This window comes from Muntiacus reevesi, chromosome 7 (assembly GCF_963930625.1).
Source record: "Muntiacus reevesi chromosome 7, mMunRee1.1, whole genome shotgun sequence".
Classification (NCBI taxonomy): domain Eukaryota; kingdom Metazoa; phylum Chordata; class Mammalia; order Artiodactyla; family Cervidae; genus Muntiacus; species Muntiacus reevesi.
In genome coordinates this window covers 34,809,553-34,823,181 of record NC_089255.1, presented here as the reverse complement: position 1 = coordinate 34,823,181, position 13,629 = coordinate 34,809,553, and the positions used below count along the sequence as shown (strand labels likewise).

The following is a 13,629-nucleotide window of genomic DNA, read 5'->3' as shown; positions in this document are numbered from 1 at the left end:
TAGTCCCACTGAACTTCATGCCCCTTGGCATGGGGGCCAAGTCAGCCTCCCCTGATACATGGAGCTGCACACATGACCTTCACCCTTCCAGAGGGTGGGTCCTGGCTGGCACTGTGGGAGCAGATGAGCCCTTCGCAGGTCAAAAGGAGAGCTTGGCATTTCACTCTAAAGACCACTCCCCATTCCTAATCCTCCAGGTGTGAGGAGTAACCAGCAGCCCAGACCAGGGCCAGAACATCTGGCAGGGTTTAAAATCCACAGCTGGAGGGAGAGACCTCCCCACGCTGATGTGGGGAAACACTATCAGGCTCTAGCCTGGTGCTGCTCCGGCCATTACATCCCCAGCAGGCTCTGTGCCCCGGGTGGGCCTCCCTGGGCCTCCCTCAGCTACTGTAGCCTGAAGTGTGGGTGCTGGGCCTGCGGACCCAAACATCTGGCAGATCTGGCTGGCTGTTGGGCAGCACCACAGGGCTGCCATCCCCCGGCCCCCCACGGCCCTTCCAGGACGAGCTGCTCTGGTGTGAGGCAGGCAGAGATGGGTCATAAACAGTCTCCTTGAGCGCCAGCCACAGCGTGTCCCGCTTCTCATTGAGCTGGCCCCGTTCAGGTACTGTCTGCTCGGTCTCATCCAGGTCCTCTGGGGAGGCACCCACGGAATCTGGAACGCGGGCACTGGGCTCGGAGGTGCTTAAGCAGGTCTCATCAGAGACGCTGAGCCCCTCCAGGGTGCTGGCTGAGGAGCAGAGGCAATCAGGGGGCTCCACGACCTGGGGCTTGGGCCTGGGAGGGTGGGCTGGGGCTTCTAATGAGGACTGCACCAGCTCAGCCTTCTTCCCTGGGGAGCCCTGCCTGGCCTGGGTTTTGGGGCTGGGTCCAGCTTGCTTGTAGGGAGAGGAAGTCTGCAGGGCCGGGCACTGGCTGAAAACTGCCTGGTGGTCCAGGAACAGCTCCTTTGGGGATACAGGGCCTGGCGGGGGCCGGGAGCAGTAGGGGCCATCGTGCAGCTGTAGATCTTCAGAGAGCACGGAGGGCCGGTGAGACAGCTTGCTGGTGGCTGTACTGGTGTCAAAGCTGGGACTCCGGCGTCGTGCCAGGGGCTGTAGCTCGTACTGCTCTGAGCAGGACGTGGGCACCCCTCCCACCGGCCCTGGTCGTGGGCGACCTGCCTTCTCCCCACCAGGCTCCCCAGTGCCGGCATCCCACGGCAGGTGTGCACAAGGCCAGAGGATCTGCCCACAGTTCTTCTCTGGTCCGAAGAAGCAGCAGAGAGATTGGAAGAAGAAGCTGGCGAAGCCGCAGCTGACGCACTTCACCATCATGAGGACGATGCCCAGCTTGCGATAGAGCAGCACAGTGGCCGGGAGCATGAGGACGCCGGCTGCAAACAGGGCCGCGGCCCCCACCGCCGTGGCGCAGCTGCTCTGGCGCAGCGAGAAGGCCACGCGACTCAGGCGGTCAGGATGCGGGCACAGGTGATAGGAGATGCAGTAGTTGACAGTGAAGTCTACGGACAGGCCCACCGAGGCAGAGAGAAAGAGGGCCTCGGCAGTGTTGAGCTGCCACTCGAGCAGAACCAGGAGCCCCACGGTGAGCAGCACAGTGCCTGCCACCGCCGCCACTGAGAACAGGCTAAGGGGAACATTCCAGGTGCCCAGCAGCAGTGTGGCAAAGGCCAGCGCCAGCGCCAGGCCCAGCACCACTGCAGGCTCGGTGCTCAGGCTGTGCTGCAGGCTGTACAGCTCCAGACGGCTGGTGAACCAACCCCGGCGCAGGCCAGGGGGAGCCCTGCCCAGCTCTGTGGCCAGCCAGTGGTTGACCTCAGTGTAGAAGTGGTGAGCCTGGCTGTAGTCTGGACTGTAGGGGAAGTTGGTCTGGAACTGCAGGACCAGGGCAGCCAAGCCGCCCTGGGTATTGAAGCGGGCTCCCAGGTCCCGGGGGCTCTCCGGGCCTTGCTCCAGAGCCATCATCTTGAGGCAGTGCAGGAAAAGCTGCGGGGCCCAGGGGAAGCCCGAGTGGCCACAGCAGAGGCCCGGCCCCAGGCGGGCACAGCCGGGGCTCTCCATCCAGCGCTGGAGAGCCTCCACGAAGCACAATGTGGGCCAGCCCTCCGGCTGAGCCCCGAAGAAGCTTTGATTCCGAGCTCCGCGGCAGAGGGCCAGCAGCCAGCGCTGGGCCTCAGGACCGCTGGCTGAGAAGGCAGGGTCGCTCACCAGCGAGCTGTTGCTGCGAGGGTCCAGGGGGTCACCCGTGTCCACGGGCAGGATGCCCCATACCAAGACCACGGGCATGTGGCCGCCCTCGCCCTGAGGCAGCCGCTCAAACAGAAACTGCTGACGGTACTCGGCGTCGAAGCGCTCGAAGGGGTGGCTGGGCCGGAAGACCTGGCCGCGGGGCGGTGGCAGCGTGGGCAGCCGCAGGCGGGGGCTGACGCCGGCGATGTAGGCGCCCCCAGCCGCCAGCGCGGCGAACCAGCAGATCCAGATGTAACGGAACTTGATGACGCCGCAGGGCAGGAGGCGCTGGAAGAGCAGGCGCGAGGTGCTGGAGGCCGCCCTCCGGAGGCCGCGGAGCCGTCGGTGGAGGGCCAGTGCCAGTCGCCGGGGCGCGCTGCCGGCCCCCGGGCCACGCGCCTGGGACGCACAGCCGCGCGCCAGGTAGCGCTCGTGGAGCACCGCGGAGGAGGGCAGCCAGGCCAGCGTGAGCGCCAGGTGCGCCAGCACAGCAGTTCCCATATAGAGTGCGAAACAGCGCACGGCCGGGAGGCGGCTCAGGTAGCTGGCGTAGAAGGCCGCGCCCGTGGTGAGGCCCGAGACCAGCAGCAGGTAGCCGAAGTGGTGCATGGTGCGGCCCACGCGCTGCGCCAGCCCCCCGGACGGCAGCTGGCTCTTGCTGAGGCGCCAGAGGTCGAAGAAGATGAGGGTGTGGTTCGCGCAGACGCTGCTCAGCAGGACGAGGGCTGCCAGATTGACGAAGGGGAAGTAGGCCATCCGGAAGGCCACTCGGTAGAGAAAAAAGGCAACCAGCAGGGAGCCCAGCACCCCCAGCAGCACCATGAGCGTGAGGAAGAGCGAGCGCAGGTAGAGGGCGATGCTGAGGAAAATGGCGGCCAGGGCCAGCAAGGGGTACACCGTGTCCTGGGCCAGGTAGTGTCTCAGCAGCTCCTGCTTGAGGCCCAGGTCCATGCCGGTGACGGACGTGTAGTTGTCGGAGAGCCCCCAGGGCATAGCGAGGCGGTCCAGGTAGACGCCCATCATGGAGGCACCCTTCAGGGTGGGCAGGAAGAGCAGGCTGTACTTGAGGGAGGGCACCTGGTAGTCAGCAGTCTGGGGACTCAGGAAGTCCCTGTCCAGCAGGAAGTGCAGGAGCTGGTAGACAGCACTGCTCTGGGAGCACTTGGTGGGAACCTGGGTACAGCGTGGGGGCTTGTCCTTTCCGGGTCCCAGACAGGAGGGCACCAGGGCACCACGGTGATAGTAGAGGGCACAGGCCCGCAGCAGGGCCAGCGTGCGGGTTGTGTCGGCTTGAGTAATGTCTAGGCAGGAGGAGCGATTGGAGAGCACAGCCACGTAGTTGCCCAGGGACCAACTTGGGCAGCACTCGTTGGCTGCCGTACGCTGGCACAGGGCCCCAAAGCTGGGATGGGAGCGGATCTGTAGGGCACACACAGCAGGAGAGAGCTCAGGGGAACTGCTGGGGCCCAGGTTTCCAAGCACTGTCCCAGGCTCTCTCACTTCCTTTGAGGCAGCAGGACAGTGGCAGAGAGGTATCTTGACCTGACTGGTCAGGCCCCTGTTCCAGCAGCTACATCTTGACTGCTTCAAGGAGGAGCCTCAGGACCTTTTGAAAATCCCCAGGCTCTGAGGGTCTGTCTTCCAGCAGCTATGTCTTGGCACTTCTGGAAGCAGCTGACTCTTCACTTTCCTCTTCCCCCACAACCTGGAGCCTCTTAGCAGGGTTGCAATAATTTTCTAAGCAGGGAATGCTCTTTCCTAGCCCAGCCTGGCAAACTTGGTTCAACTGTATTTCCTCATGATCAGGTCCCTGGTGTCCCTGGCTCTCCCCACCCCCACCAAGCCCCGGCACCTCCTCAGCCGGCTCACCTGGTCATGTTCCATGCGACACATAGAATGAATGGCGTGCAGATTCCAGAGGCTGCCCGCTGAGGTGGACATGAACACCAGCTGTGCATAGCTCTTCTCTGCAACACACGGCCCAGAGTTTAGTGCTTTGGCCCCAGATCCTGGGTCCACCAAAGGGAAGATGCTTACTCCAGGCCATATGAGGCTCAGATTCTCAGGATCCTCAAGCCTGTGCCTGGCTGCCTGATGCTGGGCCTGCATCCCTCCCCTGTGCCACACCCCCGTCCAGCTTGACCCCTCCTGGCTGGAGCAACTGATACCTGCCTCGTCCTCCCAGCTATAACCCTACTTCCTTGCCTTGAATGTGATTGGCCAGTCTCCTTCCCCTTCTGTCTGCCCAGATTTGTTCTCCTGGGACCTTCAGTTCTAATTGGTGGGGAGATGGAGAACCACCATTAAAGCCAGGAACTGGCCAGGCTGCAGCTTACCAGGGGGGCCACAGAAGAAGCTCTCCTGCCCTCTGTCTTCCAAGGACTCCACCATCCTCCGAGGCCGGACCAACTCCTCTTGGGCACTGCTCCAGGGTGTTACGGGGCTCAGAGTGGTGTGGGGGTTTGAGCTAAGGTAGAGAAAAAATCTGTATCAGGCACTGTCCAGAGGTGAGGGGCTCAGAAGAGGCCAGATACCATTGCCCAGGGGGTTCCAGCAAGGCCCTCTGACCTGCCTTTTTTTTTTTTTTAAACTCTTTTTTGACTGCACTACATGGCATGTGGAATCTTAGTTCCGCGACCAGGGATCAAACCTGTGTCCCCTGCAGTGGAAATGCAGAGTCCCAACTGCTGGATAGCCAGGGAAGTCCCCTGACCTCTCTTTGGCTCCTCTCTGGAGACCTTGTTCTATCTCTGGTTGCCCCCAAAAATGGAAAGATAGGAAGCCATTACCTGTTCAGCTCAAGGTTTGGGGAAAGGGAAAGCAGCTTCTTGGGGCCTGTGAGGGCCTGCAGTGCTCTCCAGACCACTAGCTTGCGCCCAATGTCCGTGTCCCGAGGCTCAAAGCCCTGTAGGGAGGAGGGCAGAGAAGATCAGACCAGAAAGAGGGGGAGTTCTTCCTTCTCAGTTCTGCTCCTTTGGGTCCCTGGAGCAGGGAGGCCTGGCCTGCCTGCCTGTATGGTTGGACATGAGGATCACCTCTGTACCCTTTCTGAGCTCTCACTGGAGAGTCTACTCCCAGCAGGGCCACTCCAAAGTTCTGCCCCAGACCGAGCTGAGGTGGCCAGGCATGGGGGCCCCGTCCCTCCCTGTGGCCCCTCACCAGTAAGGGCTTGGAGAAATCAGGTAGCTGGCCCCCCAGCAGTCCAGCCAGGGTGCAGAGGAGGATGAAAGCCAGACACAGCAGCAGCACAGCCACTGGGCACTCCGCAATCAGCTGGGAATAGCTGGGAAAGAGGAAGAGATCCCACATGAGTTGGTGTTGGGCATGGTAGCAGGGAATGGGTGAGCTTAGAAGCCACCAAGAAGGGATGGTGGAGCTAAACTGGGCCTGGTCACCCCATGGGTCCAGAGAAGGCCCAGGCCTACCTCTTTGGCATCTGGAAGGCCCGTTCCTGCCTATGGGAGAGAAGAAAAGACACTTGCTTGCTGGAGTCCTCTTGTAAGGTGGGAGGTTGGAGTAGGGGTGGAGGGCAGAGGAAGTTGGCATCGACCCTTGCAGGCCTCCCCACTCCCGAGTTCCAACCCTTCCTTCCTCTTCCCTCCAGGCTGCCTCCTCCATCAGAGGCAGGAGACACTTGGGCTGCCTCCTAGTGAAGGAGTTGACCCTGGGGAATTGGCCCCACTTTGAAGCCCTGCCCTACCTTCCAGGGCAGCTGGCCAACTGCTGGACTCCTCCTTACCTGACGCTGACCACATGGTGCTGCACAGATGCTGGCTTCCAGGCCCCATCACGCTGTGAGGGGGCTGGGGAAGGGCTGAGGCTGGAGCCATGGGAGCACAGCCCTGCCCGGTCCCCAAGCCCTGGCAGAGAGCTTCCCCCCCGGTACTCCTGCGGTGCTCGGGGATAGGTAAAGTGAGCAGGGGCCAAGGGGCTGGATGGGCCCACAGGCTGGAGGGTGGAAGTTGCTGGTGGTGGTCCAGAAGAACTGGAAGGGTCCTCAAGGGGGCAGCTGTGGAGGGAGCAGCTTCTCTCTGGACTGGCCTCCGGGGCCACAGTCTTGCTCTGGGACCTGGGGGAGGAGGAGGCAGGGAAAATGGGAGTGGGACAGTGGTGGTCCATACCATGCCCCAGCAGTGTTCAGTGAGCTGAGATGGATGGGGCTTGGGTTTTTCTGTTACTGGTTCTGGCAGGAGGCGACGAGGATGGGAACTCAGCGTCTATACCTCCAGCCTGCTTCTTGGGGTTCATTGTCTCATTCTCTTGTTGGTCCCTGCACCCCCAAACACATATGATCTTATTTGCACCTTTAAAAACCATACAGGGGAAGTACTATCCTTTTATAGATTCGAGAACTGAGGTTCAGTGAGCCCTGAAGAGCTGGGCCTTGAGCCCAACTCTGTCTGCTGCAATCGTCCTTCATTCTCTTGTCAGACGCTGATTAAGCACCTGCTGCACTTTTGTTCCCACCTTAAAAGCCAGGGAAAGTTTGGCATAAGCAATTACTGCCTTTTTACCAACCCTGGGACTTGGGGAACAGGTTTGCTGTACAAAGGTGTGCACAGTTGGGAGAGGGAGTTAGGACCCCCAAGGAACTTGCCAGGGAGGAATCAGCAATAGATTTGTCTTTCCAAATTACTCATGGGGGCGGTATTCTGTGCATGGACCCAGCCCCACTCCTTGGGTGCAGGGGGAGTTGGAGTCCTTCCCCAGTGGCAGGATTGCTAGACCTAGGACAGAAGATGGTCACAGAACCAAGTGCCTAAGAGCCATGGGTGATTCCCAGAGGGTTCTGGGCCCACCAGTGAGTCTCCCTCCTTCATCCTTCTGGCTCACCTGGCCTGCTAGAATTTGCATAGCTCCCATGGGACAGCCAGATGTCTGCTGAGCCAACCCTGGCTTCCAGTCTTGCCTGCTGCACTGCTGAAGGGGCCGTGGGCCAGAGTCCTGGCTGTGATGGCAAGTGGACATTGCCCACAGAGGCTGGGTTCTGCCCAGAAACCAAGTAGAAGAATTGAAAAAAAGCAAGCTCCTTCTCTTCCTGTCAGAAAGCTAGGTGTCAGACAGTCAAGGGGCAGGGGATAACCCTCATGCTGAGACTAAAATGGGGGAGCAGTGGAGGTGGGATCCTGGCCCCATCATCCTTTAGCTCTGGGATCTTGGGAAAGATACACAGTTCTTGGAACATTGGCATCCTTGTCTGCTGAGTGAGGGTATGAGGATAAGGTCCCCCTCTCAAGTTAGTATGGGAATTAACTGAGGTAAGATCCGTGAGGTGCCTGGCATGGAGCCTGGCATGTGGAAGACATTTGCTTTCCTGCCTCTTCACATTCAGTGCTGCAGGAAGTGTATAGATTAAGAAGTATATTTATATTTACAATTTGAACTCTTTAGGCACTTCAGATAATATGTCTCCATTTGAGAACTTCTCACACCTTAAGAATCTCTCTACATACATAATTATAATTACTTTTCTTTTTTTAATATTTATTTGTTTCTGGTTGTGCTGGGTCTTAACTGCAGCATGTGGGATCTAGTTCCCTGACCAGGGATAGAATCCAGTCCCCCTACATCAGGAGCATGGAGCCTTAGCCACTGGGCCACCAGGGAACTCCCAGTACTTTTCTTTTTGTTATCAAAAGCTGCATTAGAATTTGTCTCATGATTTAAACCACTACTTCTTTTTCTTCTTCTTCTTCTTCTTCTTTTTTTAACTAACTGTGCATTTAGAAAAATAGGAATTTGACTGAAGTTGTTCTCAATCAAGACCTCAGATGACCCCATAAAGTTAATGACATAGCAGCCAGTGTCCTGGCAGATGAATCCCTCATACCTCCATCCCTGTGGGCCAAAGGGAAGCTGGAAAAATGACCTGGGTTTCATATGTATAAGTGGGGATATCTGTTTCTTTAAGATTTTTATTCTTTTCTGAGCACTTGCCACATGCTGGGCACTGTGCTTGGTCTGGGTTGGACCCTGAAGGCATGAAGGTGACCAATTTTATTTTGTATACATTTTTGGTTGCACCCTGTGGGGTGTGGAACCTTAGTTCCCAGATCAGGGGTTGAACTCATACCCCTGCCTTGAAAGGTGGAATCCTAACCACTGGATCACCAGGGAAGCACAAGGTGACCCATTTTAGTCTTAGTCTCCCTCTTTAGACTAAGGCCTGCTTTCCAGAGTCAGTAGGGTGGGGCAGCCAGGGTGCCTGTTTCAGCTGCCTGTGATCTTAAAGCATCACTGAGCTTTGGGCTTGTCTTAGGAGTCAAGTCCCCACTTGGAGTGTCAGTTTCTTTTTCATGAAGGGAAGCCAGCACTCCAGGGGGTTGTGGCTGAGCACTGAATTCAGTCCTCCTTAACCAGCCTACCAAATCTCATCAGCACCCCCCTTGCTTAGCAGGCTCCTGTTCAAGGGGGATTTCAGTCTCCACCATTGGTTTGCTTCTACTGGGATCTCCCTAGCCCAGCCCCTTCCTGTCAATCTCTTTAATCCCTCTCTAGGAACCTAGGATCAGCTCTCTGCCTTGCTTCCCCTGGGGGCTTTCTTTCTCACCCTACCCGTTTCATGGCTCTGACTGGGATGAGCAGTTTCCTGGACTGCTCGCCTGGGCACACTGGCCTGTAGGCCAAGTGACTGGGGCAGGTAGGAAGGTTGAATGAAAAGTGAAGACACAGGTCTGATTCATGGCCATAGAAGTCAGGGCCTGGCTAATAGTGCCCCAGACCCTCACTTGGGAGCCCTGTAAGGGGCAAATTAACCATGCCCCAAGCCCACATATATATAGCTATATGAACATCCATGTGTTTAGGCAGAATGATCAGGACAGATGAGGGAGTAGTTCATGCCACTAGGAAAATAAAAAGTAATTTTAAAGACGCAAAGAATGAACCGTTTCAAATTGCCCTGTTGTCTGTACATTAGTAAATGTGTGTGTGTGTGTGTGTGTGCGCGTGCACGCGTTGTCTTATTCACTCTCCACAGTGCTGCTTAGTTCAGCAGGGATGATTTTTGTTTCTTGGACTGAAATGAGTCCCTTTGCCTGATTTGTCTCTGGGGAGGTACAGAGAGGGGCCAGAAATCTCAGGGAGTTACTAGAAGACAGCAAATAGTTCCTGTGTCCAAGTATGAGCCCTACGTGCAGGGGAAGTGAGTAGATCAAGATAGGGCTGGGCAAAATATCGGAGGCAGCAAAAGATTCTTCAGCCCCTTCTAGGGATGCTCCTGGCCCCTGCCCTGTCACTGTCTCTGCCTTGGCCATCCTTGGGTCTTTGGTTGGGCCATAGTGCCAGGCAGTCCCCTGGTCCAAGGAGCACATTAATCCTGTCTCTCATCCCGTTGAAGAAAGTTCTGTGCCTTTCAGTCTGAAAGGTGGCTAAATCTATCCAGGCTGGTTTGACAGTAGAGGGAAGGAAACATTTCTCTCTGCTTTGGGGATCTCCTCTTCACTCTGCGGTACAGAATATACATTTAACTGGGGCAGTCTGTAGATAATGTGTCCACCTCTGCTTTTGCCCCCAAAGAATGCTTTGTATTTCAGTGCAGGCAGGAAAGAGAGGCAGCGTCATGTCAGGTGAGGGATCCTGGGGGCGGCAGAACAAGCAGGGCACAGAAATTGCGCCATATTGTTACCTGGCTGGGCTGTTCCCTCACACATATGGTGGAGGAAGGGAGAGGAGAGGCACCAAGATCTGGGCCCTCAGCGGGAAGGTGTTCCTTCTGCCCTGCCAGCCTGGTGCTCCTTCAGGGAAGGTACTGACCGCGACCTGAGTCTCAGAGCCTGCCAACCCATCACATCCAAAGAGTGCAGGTGGCTGCCACACGTGGGGACTCCAGCCCACACGTGCGCAGCTGGCCATGCAGGGCGGCAGACTGGAGACTGATGGTGATGGACAAAGACAGACCCTAGTTTGGCGGCCGAGTGTCTGCCCTCTCCCCAGGACATACACCTTGGTGAGCCCGCGTACAATACACACGCACTCTCGAGCACATTGACATGCTGGAACCCGGAGTGAGGTTGCTGCAGGCTTGGGGCTTACAGAGAAGACGTGGGGGCAGGGCCTAGAGGGAGGGGCTCTGGAGGCCGGAGGGGCGGGGGGAACTCGGGGTCTTAGAGGTAAGATAGAAACAGTGGGTGGGGCAGGTCCCGGGGGCAACGAGGGCGAAGGGGGTTGATATTAGGGGGTATCAGGGAGAGTGAAAATCGACCCGGCAGAGAGAGGGCGTGGCCAGGGGACCAGGAGTCTGGAGGCGCCAGAACGGGCTCTGGGAGGGTCTGGGAAATGAATGGGGCGACATATGGCGGCTACTGGGAATATCTGGGGCGCGGGTTCTGGGAAGGACTGAGAGCTGGGTCTGCGGAACAGTCCGCCCCTACCTGTCCGGGGAGCTGCCTTCTGGGGCCAAAAGCTCCCCCTCGGGCCGCTGCTCCCCTTCCGGACCCGGGCCGGGAACCGTATCGCCGCTGCCGCTGCCGCCACCACCGTCCATGCCCCTGGGCGGCGCCGCTGTCCGGGCGCTGGTGCTGAAGCGGCGGCGGTGGCGGCGCGGCGGCGACGGGTTCCTGCGCTTGCGTCGACGCCAAGCGGGCCGGTCGCTGGGCGGGGCCGAGGAAGAGTTTGGCCAATGGGCGCGTCACTGGGGGGCGGGGACAGAGGCTTCCCGCCGCGGCGCTGTAGGAGCTGGGGGCTCCCTGTCTTTAAAAGACTCCCCGAGCTGGTGTTGTGGGCCACTCTACCCAGGACATGTCTGACAGCTGCTGTTAGGAGTCTGGCCATCTGACTGTAGCTCGCACACCGGCGTTTCTGGGGGGGATCGGTCTTCCGTGAGGGAACAGGAAACGCGACCCCAGGCTCCGTGTCGAGAGACTCATAACTTCTAACGCTGCTTCTTCAAGCCCAGAAGAGCAGGCAGCTCCATGCCGGCACTTTACTGCTCAGGATGCTGAGGGGTTGAAAATTTGGGCTACTTTCACTCCCACATTTCTCTGAGCTTCCCTCAGCAGACCCCTACCACTTCCTTCTCAGTGAGGCTAGGCACCTGTTCAAATTGGGTCTTTCTCCAAGTTGGTCTGGACTTGGGTCTGTGCACCTCAAATGTGGAGCCTCGATTCCGTTATTCAAGTGCGAGTATGACCCGGAAGAGAGAGAAGCGACTCAGAGAATCCCCAGCTCTTTTTCTTATAACTACCCCACTTCAACCTGGAAATGTACTCATTAGCCACTCATTTCCGAGTTCTCGCTGCCTCCCTTATCACGGAATGGATGTGAGAGAGGCGCAGTGTGTTGGGAGGTGGAGAGGCATGGTTGGAGAGCTGTGGTAGCACTAGAATAGGTAGGGTCCTTGTGAGAAGCCTAGGAATTGGGAAGTAGAGAGGCCCCCAAATGTGGAATTTGAATGGGTAGAACGGGTTTTACAGCAAGCAGGCTGTCTATATGTTTGGGAGATGCCTTGACTGAAGAATAGGGCTGGGAAGAGTCAGAACCCAGTAGTGTCTGGACTCTGGGTATCCCTAAACTGTGTGCAAACACCACTCTATGCAAGGTATAGACCAGTAGGGGATGAGGGTGGGGGAGTCTAGAGGTGTAGAAGTGGTGGCCCTTCCCTGAGTAGCTTAATTTGGTTGGAGAGATAGAATCTGTCCCATTAGTTGATGCCAACTGGGTAGGGTGTGGTTGGGCCCATGCAATGGTCAATATAAGCTTCAGAGAAAGGAGCAATGTGCAAAGACAGAGAGGACCTCACTCATCCTAAAGGGCTTTAGGAAAGGCTTCATGTTGATGGTAGAGCTTTAGTTGGCTTGGAAGGAAGGCATTCCTGACCAGGGCTGAGGTGGAGGTGGTGGTGATGGGGAAACTGTGCAAAGTAAGGAGTCTGGAAAGTTCTATATATTTTCAGGTGATAGTTCAGGATCCGCTGAAGGCTTCTGTGGATCCTTCTAGAAGGAGGCATGCACAGCCCACCGTGTCTGAGTGTATATGGTGTGGTAGAGGTGATGAGACCATCCTTGAGACCCTTTAATGGGGGGTGGGGCAGAAGTGAAAACAAAGGAGGGGTGACCTTATTCAGTCATGTGCTGTGGACACCACTGAACCAAACTACTGAGTATGCCTGACTGGGTACCAATTTCATAACTAGGAAATTCAGAGACCACTGGGCCCCCTGAATGTCAGGTTGGATGAAGGAAGACAGGCTCTTTTAAGAGTAGAACGTTGCCTATAGGAGAGTGTTTATTAGGAACAGAAGATTCTGGTTCAGGCTCCATGCTAGATCAGGCTCCACATTCTTGGGTCCTGTTTCTTCTGCTTCCTCAGTGATGTGGACCGGGGGGGTGCCCAGGGGGCCCTGGTGGGTGGCCCCTTCCAGGACAGTGCCCTGATCCAGGGTGGGGACATGGAGGGTGGTTTCCAGGGCCAGGGGGGTGCCCAGGGCCAGGGGGATGGTGGTGCCCAGGGCCAGGGGGGTGCCCAGGGCCAGGAGGATGCCCACCTCTATGGCTGTCCCCAGGGCCAGGGGGGTGCCCATGGCCATGGCCCTGTGGAAAATCAGATGAACAATATTAGAGTCAGAGGTCAGTGACAGTCTTACCTGAGATCAACTCCTCCTCTCCCTTCCCCTTGTCTCTCTGCTGCTCCTCCTCTAGAGGACTCAGGATTCCTGGGCACTAGTAGGGGCTCATGGTAGAGGTCTGGGAGACAGAGATAGCAAGTGACTGCTCCTAGTTTTAGGCCTTTTGCCTTGATGAAACCAGAGCACAGAGCAGACACAACGGGAGATTGGGTTCTAGATTCATTGGGTTCTATTCCTTGAGCTGATATGACTCCCATCCTCTGGACCTCGGTTTTTTTTATCTGTGACTAAGAAGCTGAAGTATCTCATCTTCTCCCTTCCTTCACCCAAGAACCCGTGAAGAGTGATTAGAGGTTTTGCCATGTTGACTACTTAGAAATGAAGGTAGGGTTGGGGGAGGCTACAGAGGAACTCAGTGAGGGCCAGGGGCACGGAAGAGACAGGAGGCACAGTGAGAAGGGATGCAGGAGCCAAGGGGAAGGAGGAGTCAGCTGAAGGGTGGGAGGAGACAAAGGTAAGGATGTGCTAGTTCTCTATGTAGGTACTACATGTGTGCAAGTAAAGATACATACTGCCTCTACATAAAAATAGTTATGTCTGTATACATGAGCCTATAAAGGCCTTCTGTGTACACAGGTATATGCCTATGGGTGCATGTGCCTGGCTACGTGTATACATGTCAATAGGAGTACATGTGAGCCCATGCCTGTCCCTGAGCAGGTGCCAGACTCATGAAATCAGGAAGAATAGAGGGTAAAATCAAGGTTTTATTGCTTGAGACAGAAGAGTCCTGGAATGGGTGGTTTAACCTTCTGTCTTGGCTGGAACCACTCC

The 13,629-nt window shown here is 56.9% G+C and overlaps 1 protein-coding gene across 1 annotated transcript; it reads right to left on the bottom strand.

The window, feature by feature from the left end:
- Nucleotides 1–383: 383 nt before the first annotated feature.
- DISP2 (dispatched RND transporter family member 2) lies at nt 384–12,756 on the bottom strand. The gene is made up of 9 exons (XM_065942025.1): nt 12,467–12,756; nt 10,604–10,822; nt 5,971–6,300; nt 5,657–5,686; nt 5,391–5,514; nt 5,021–5,136; nt 4,568–4,698; nt 4,101–4,198; nt 384–3,650 (listed from the first exon to the last, which is right to left on the bottom strand). Exons 1-9 carry the CDS (start codon nt 12,754–12,756, stop codon nt 384–386), a joined length of 4,605 nt encoding a protein of 1,534 aa, XP_065798097.1.
- Between the last annotated feature and the right edge of the window lie 873 nt (nt 12,757–13,629).

Bases quoted from the DNA above. Each gene is read 5' to 3' on its own strand.
- DISP2 (XM_065942025.1), bottom strand. From the start codon at position 12,756: ATGGCCATGGGCACCCCCCTGGCCCTGGGGACAGCCATAGAGGTGGGC. The intron at 5,515-5,656 runs GTAGGCCTGGGC...CCTCTTTCCCAG, and splicing joins GCCTTCCAGATGCCAAAGAG to CTATTCCCAGCTGATTGCGG. The intron at 5,137-5,390 runs GTGAGGGGCCAC...TCCTCCCTACAG, and splicing joins ATTTCTCCAAGCCCTTACTG to GGCTTTGAGCCTCGGGACAC.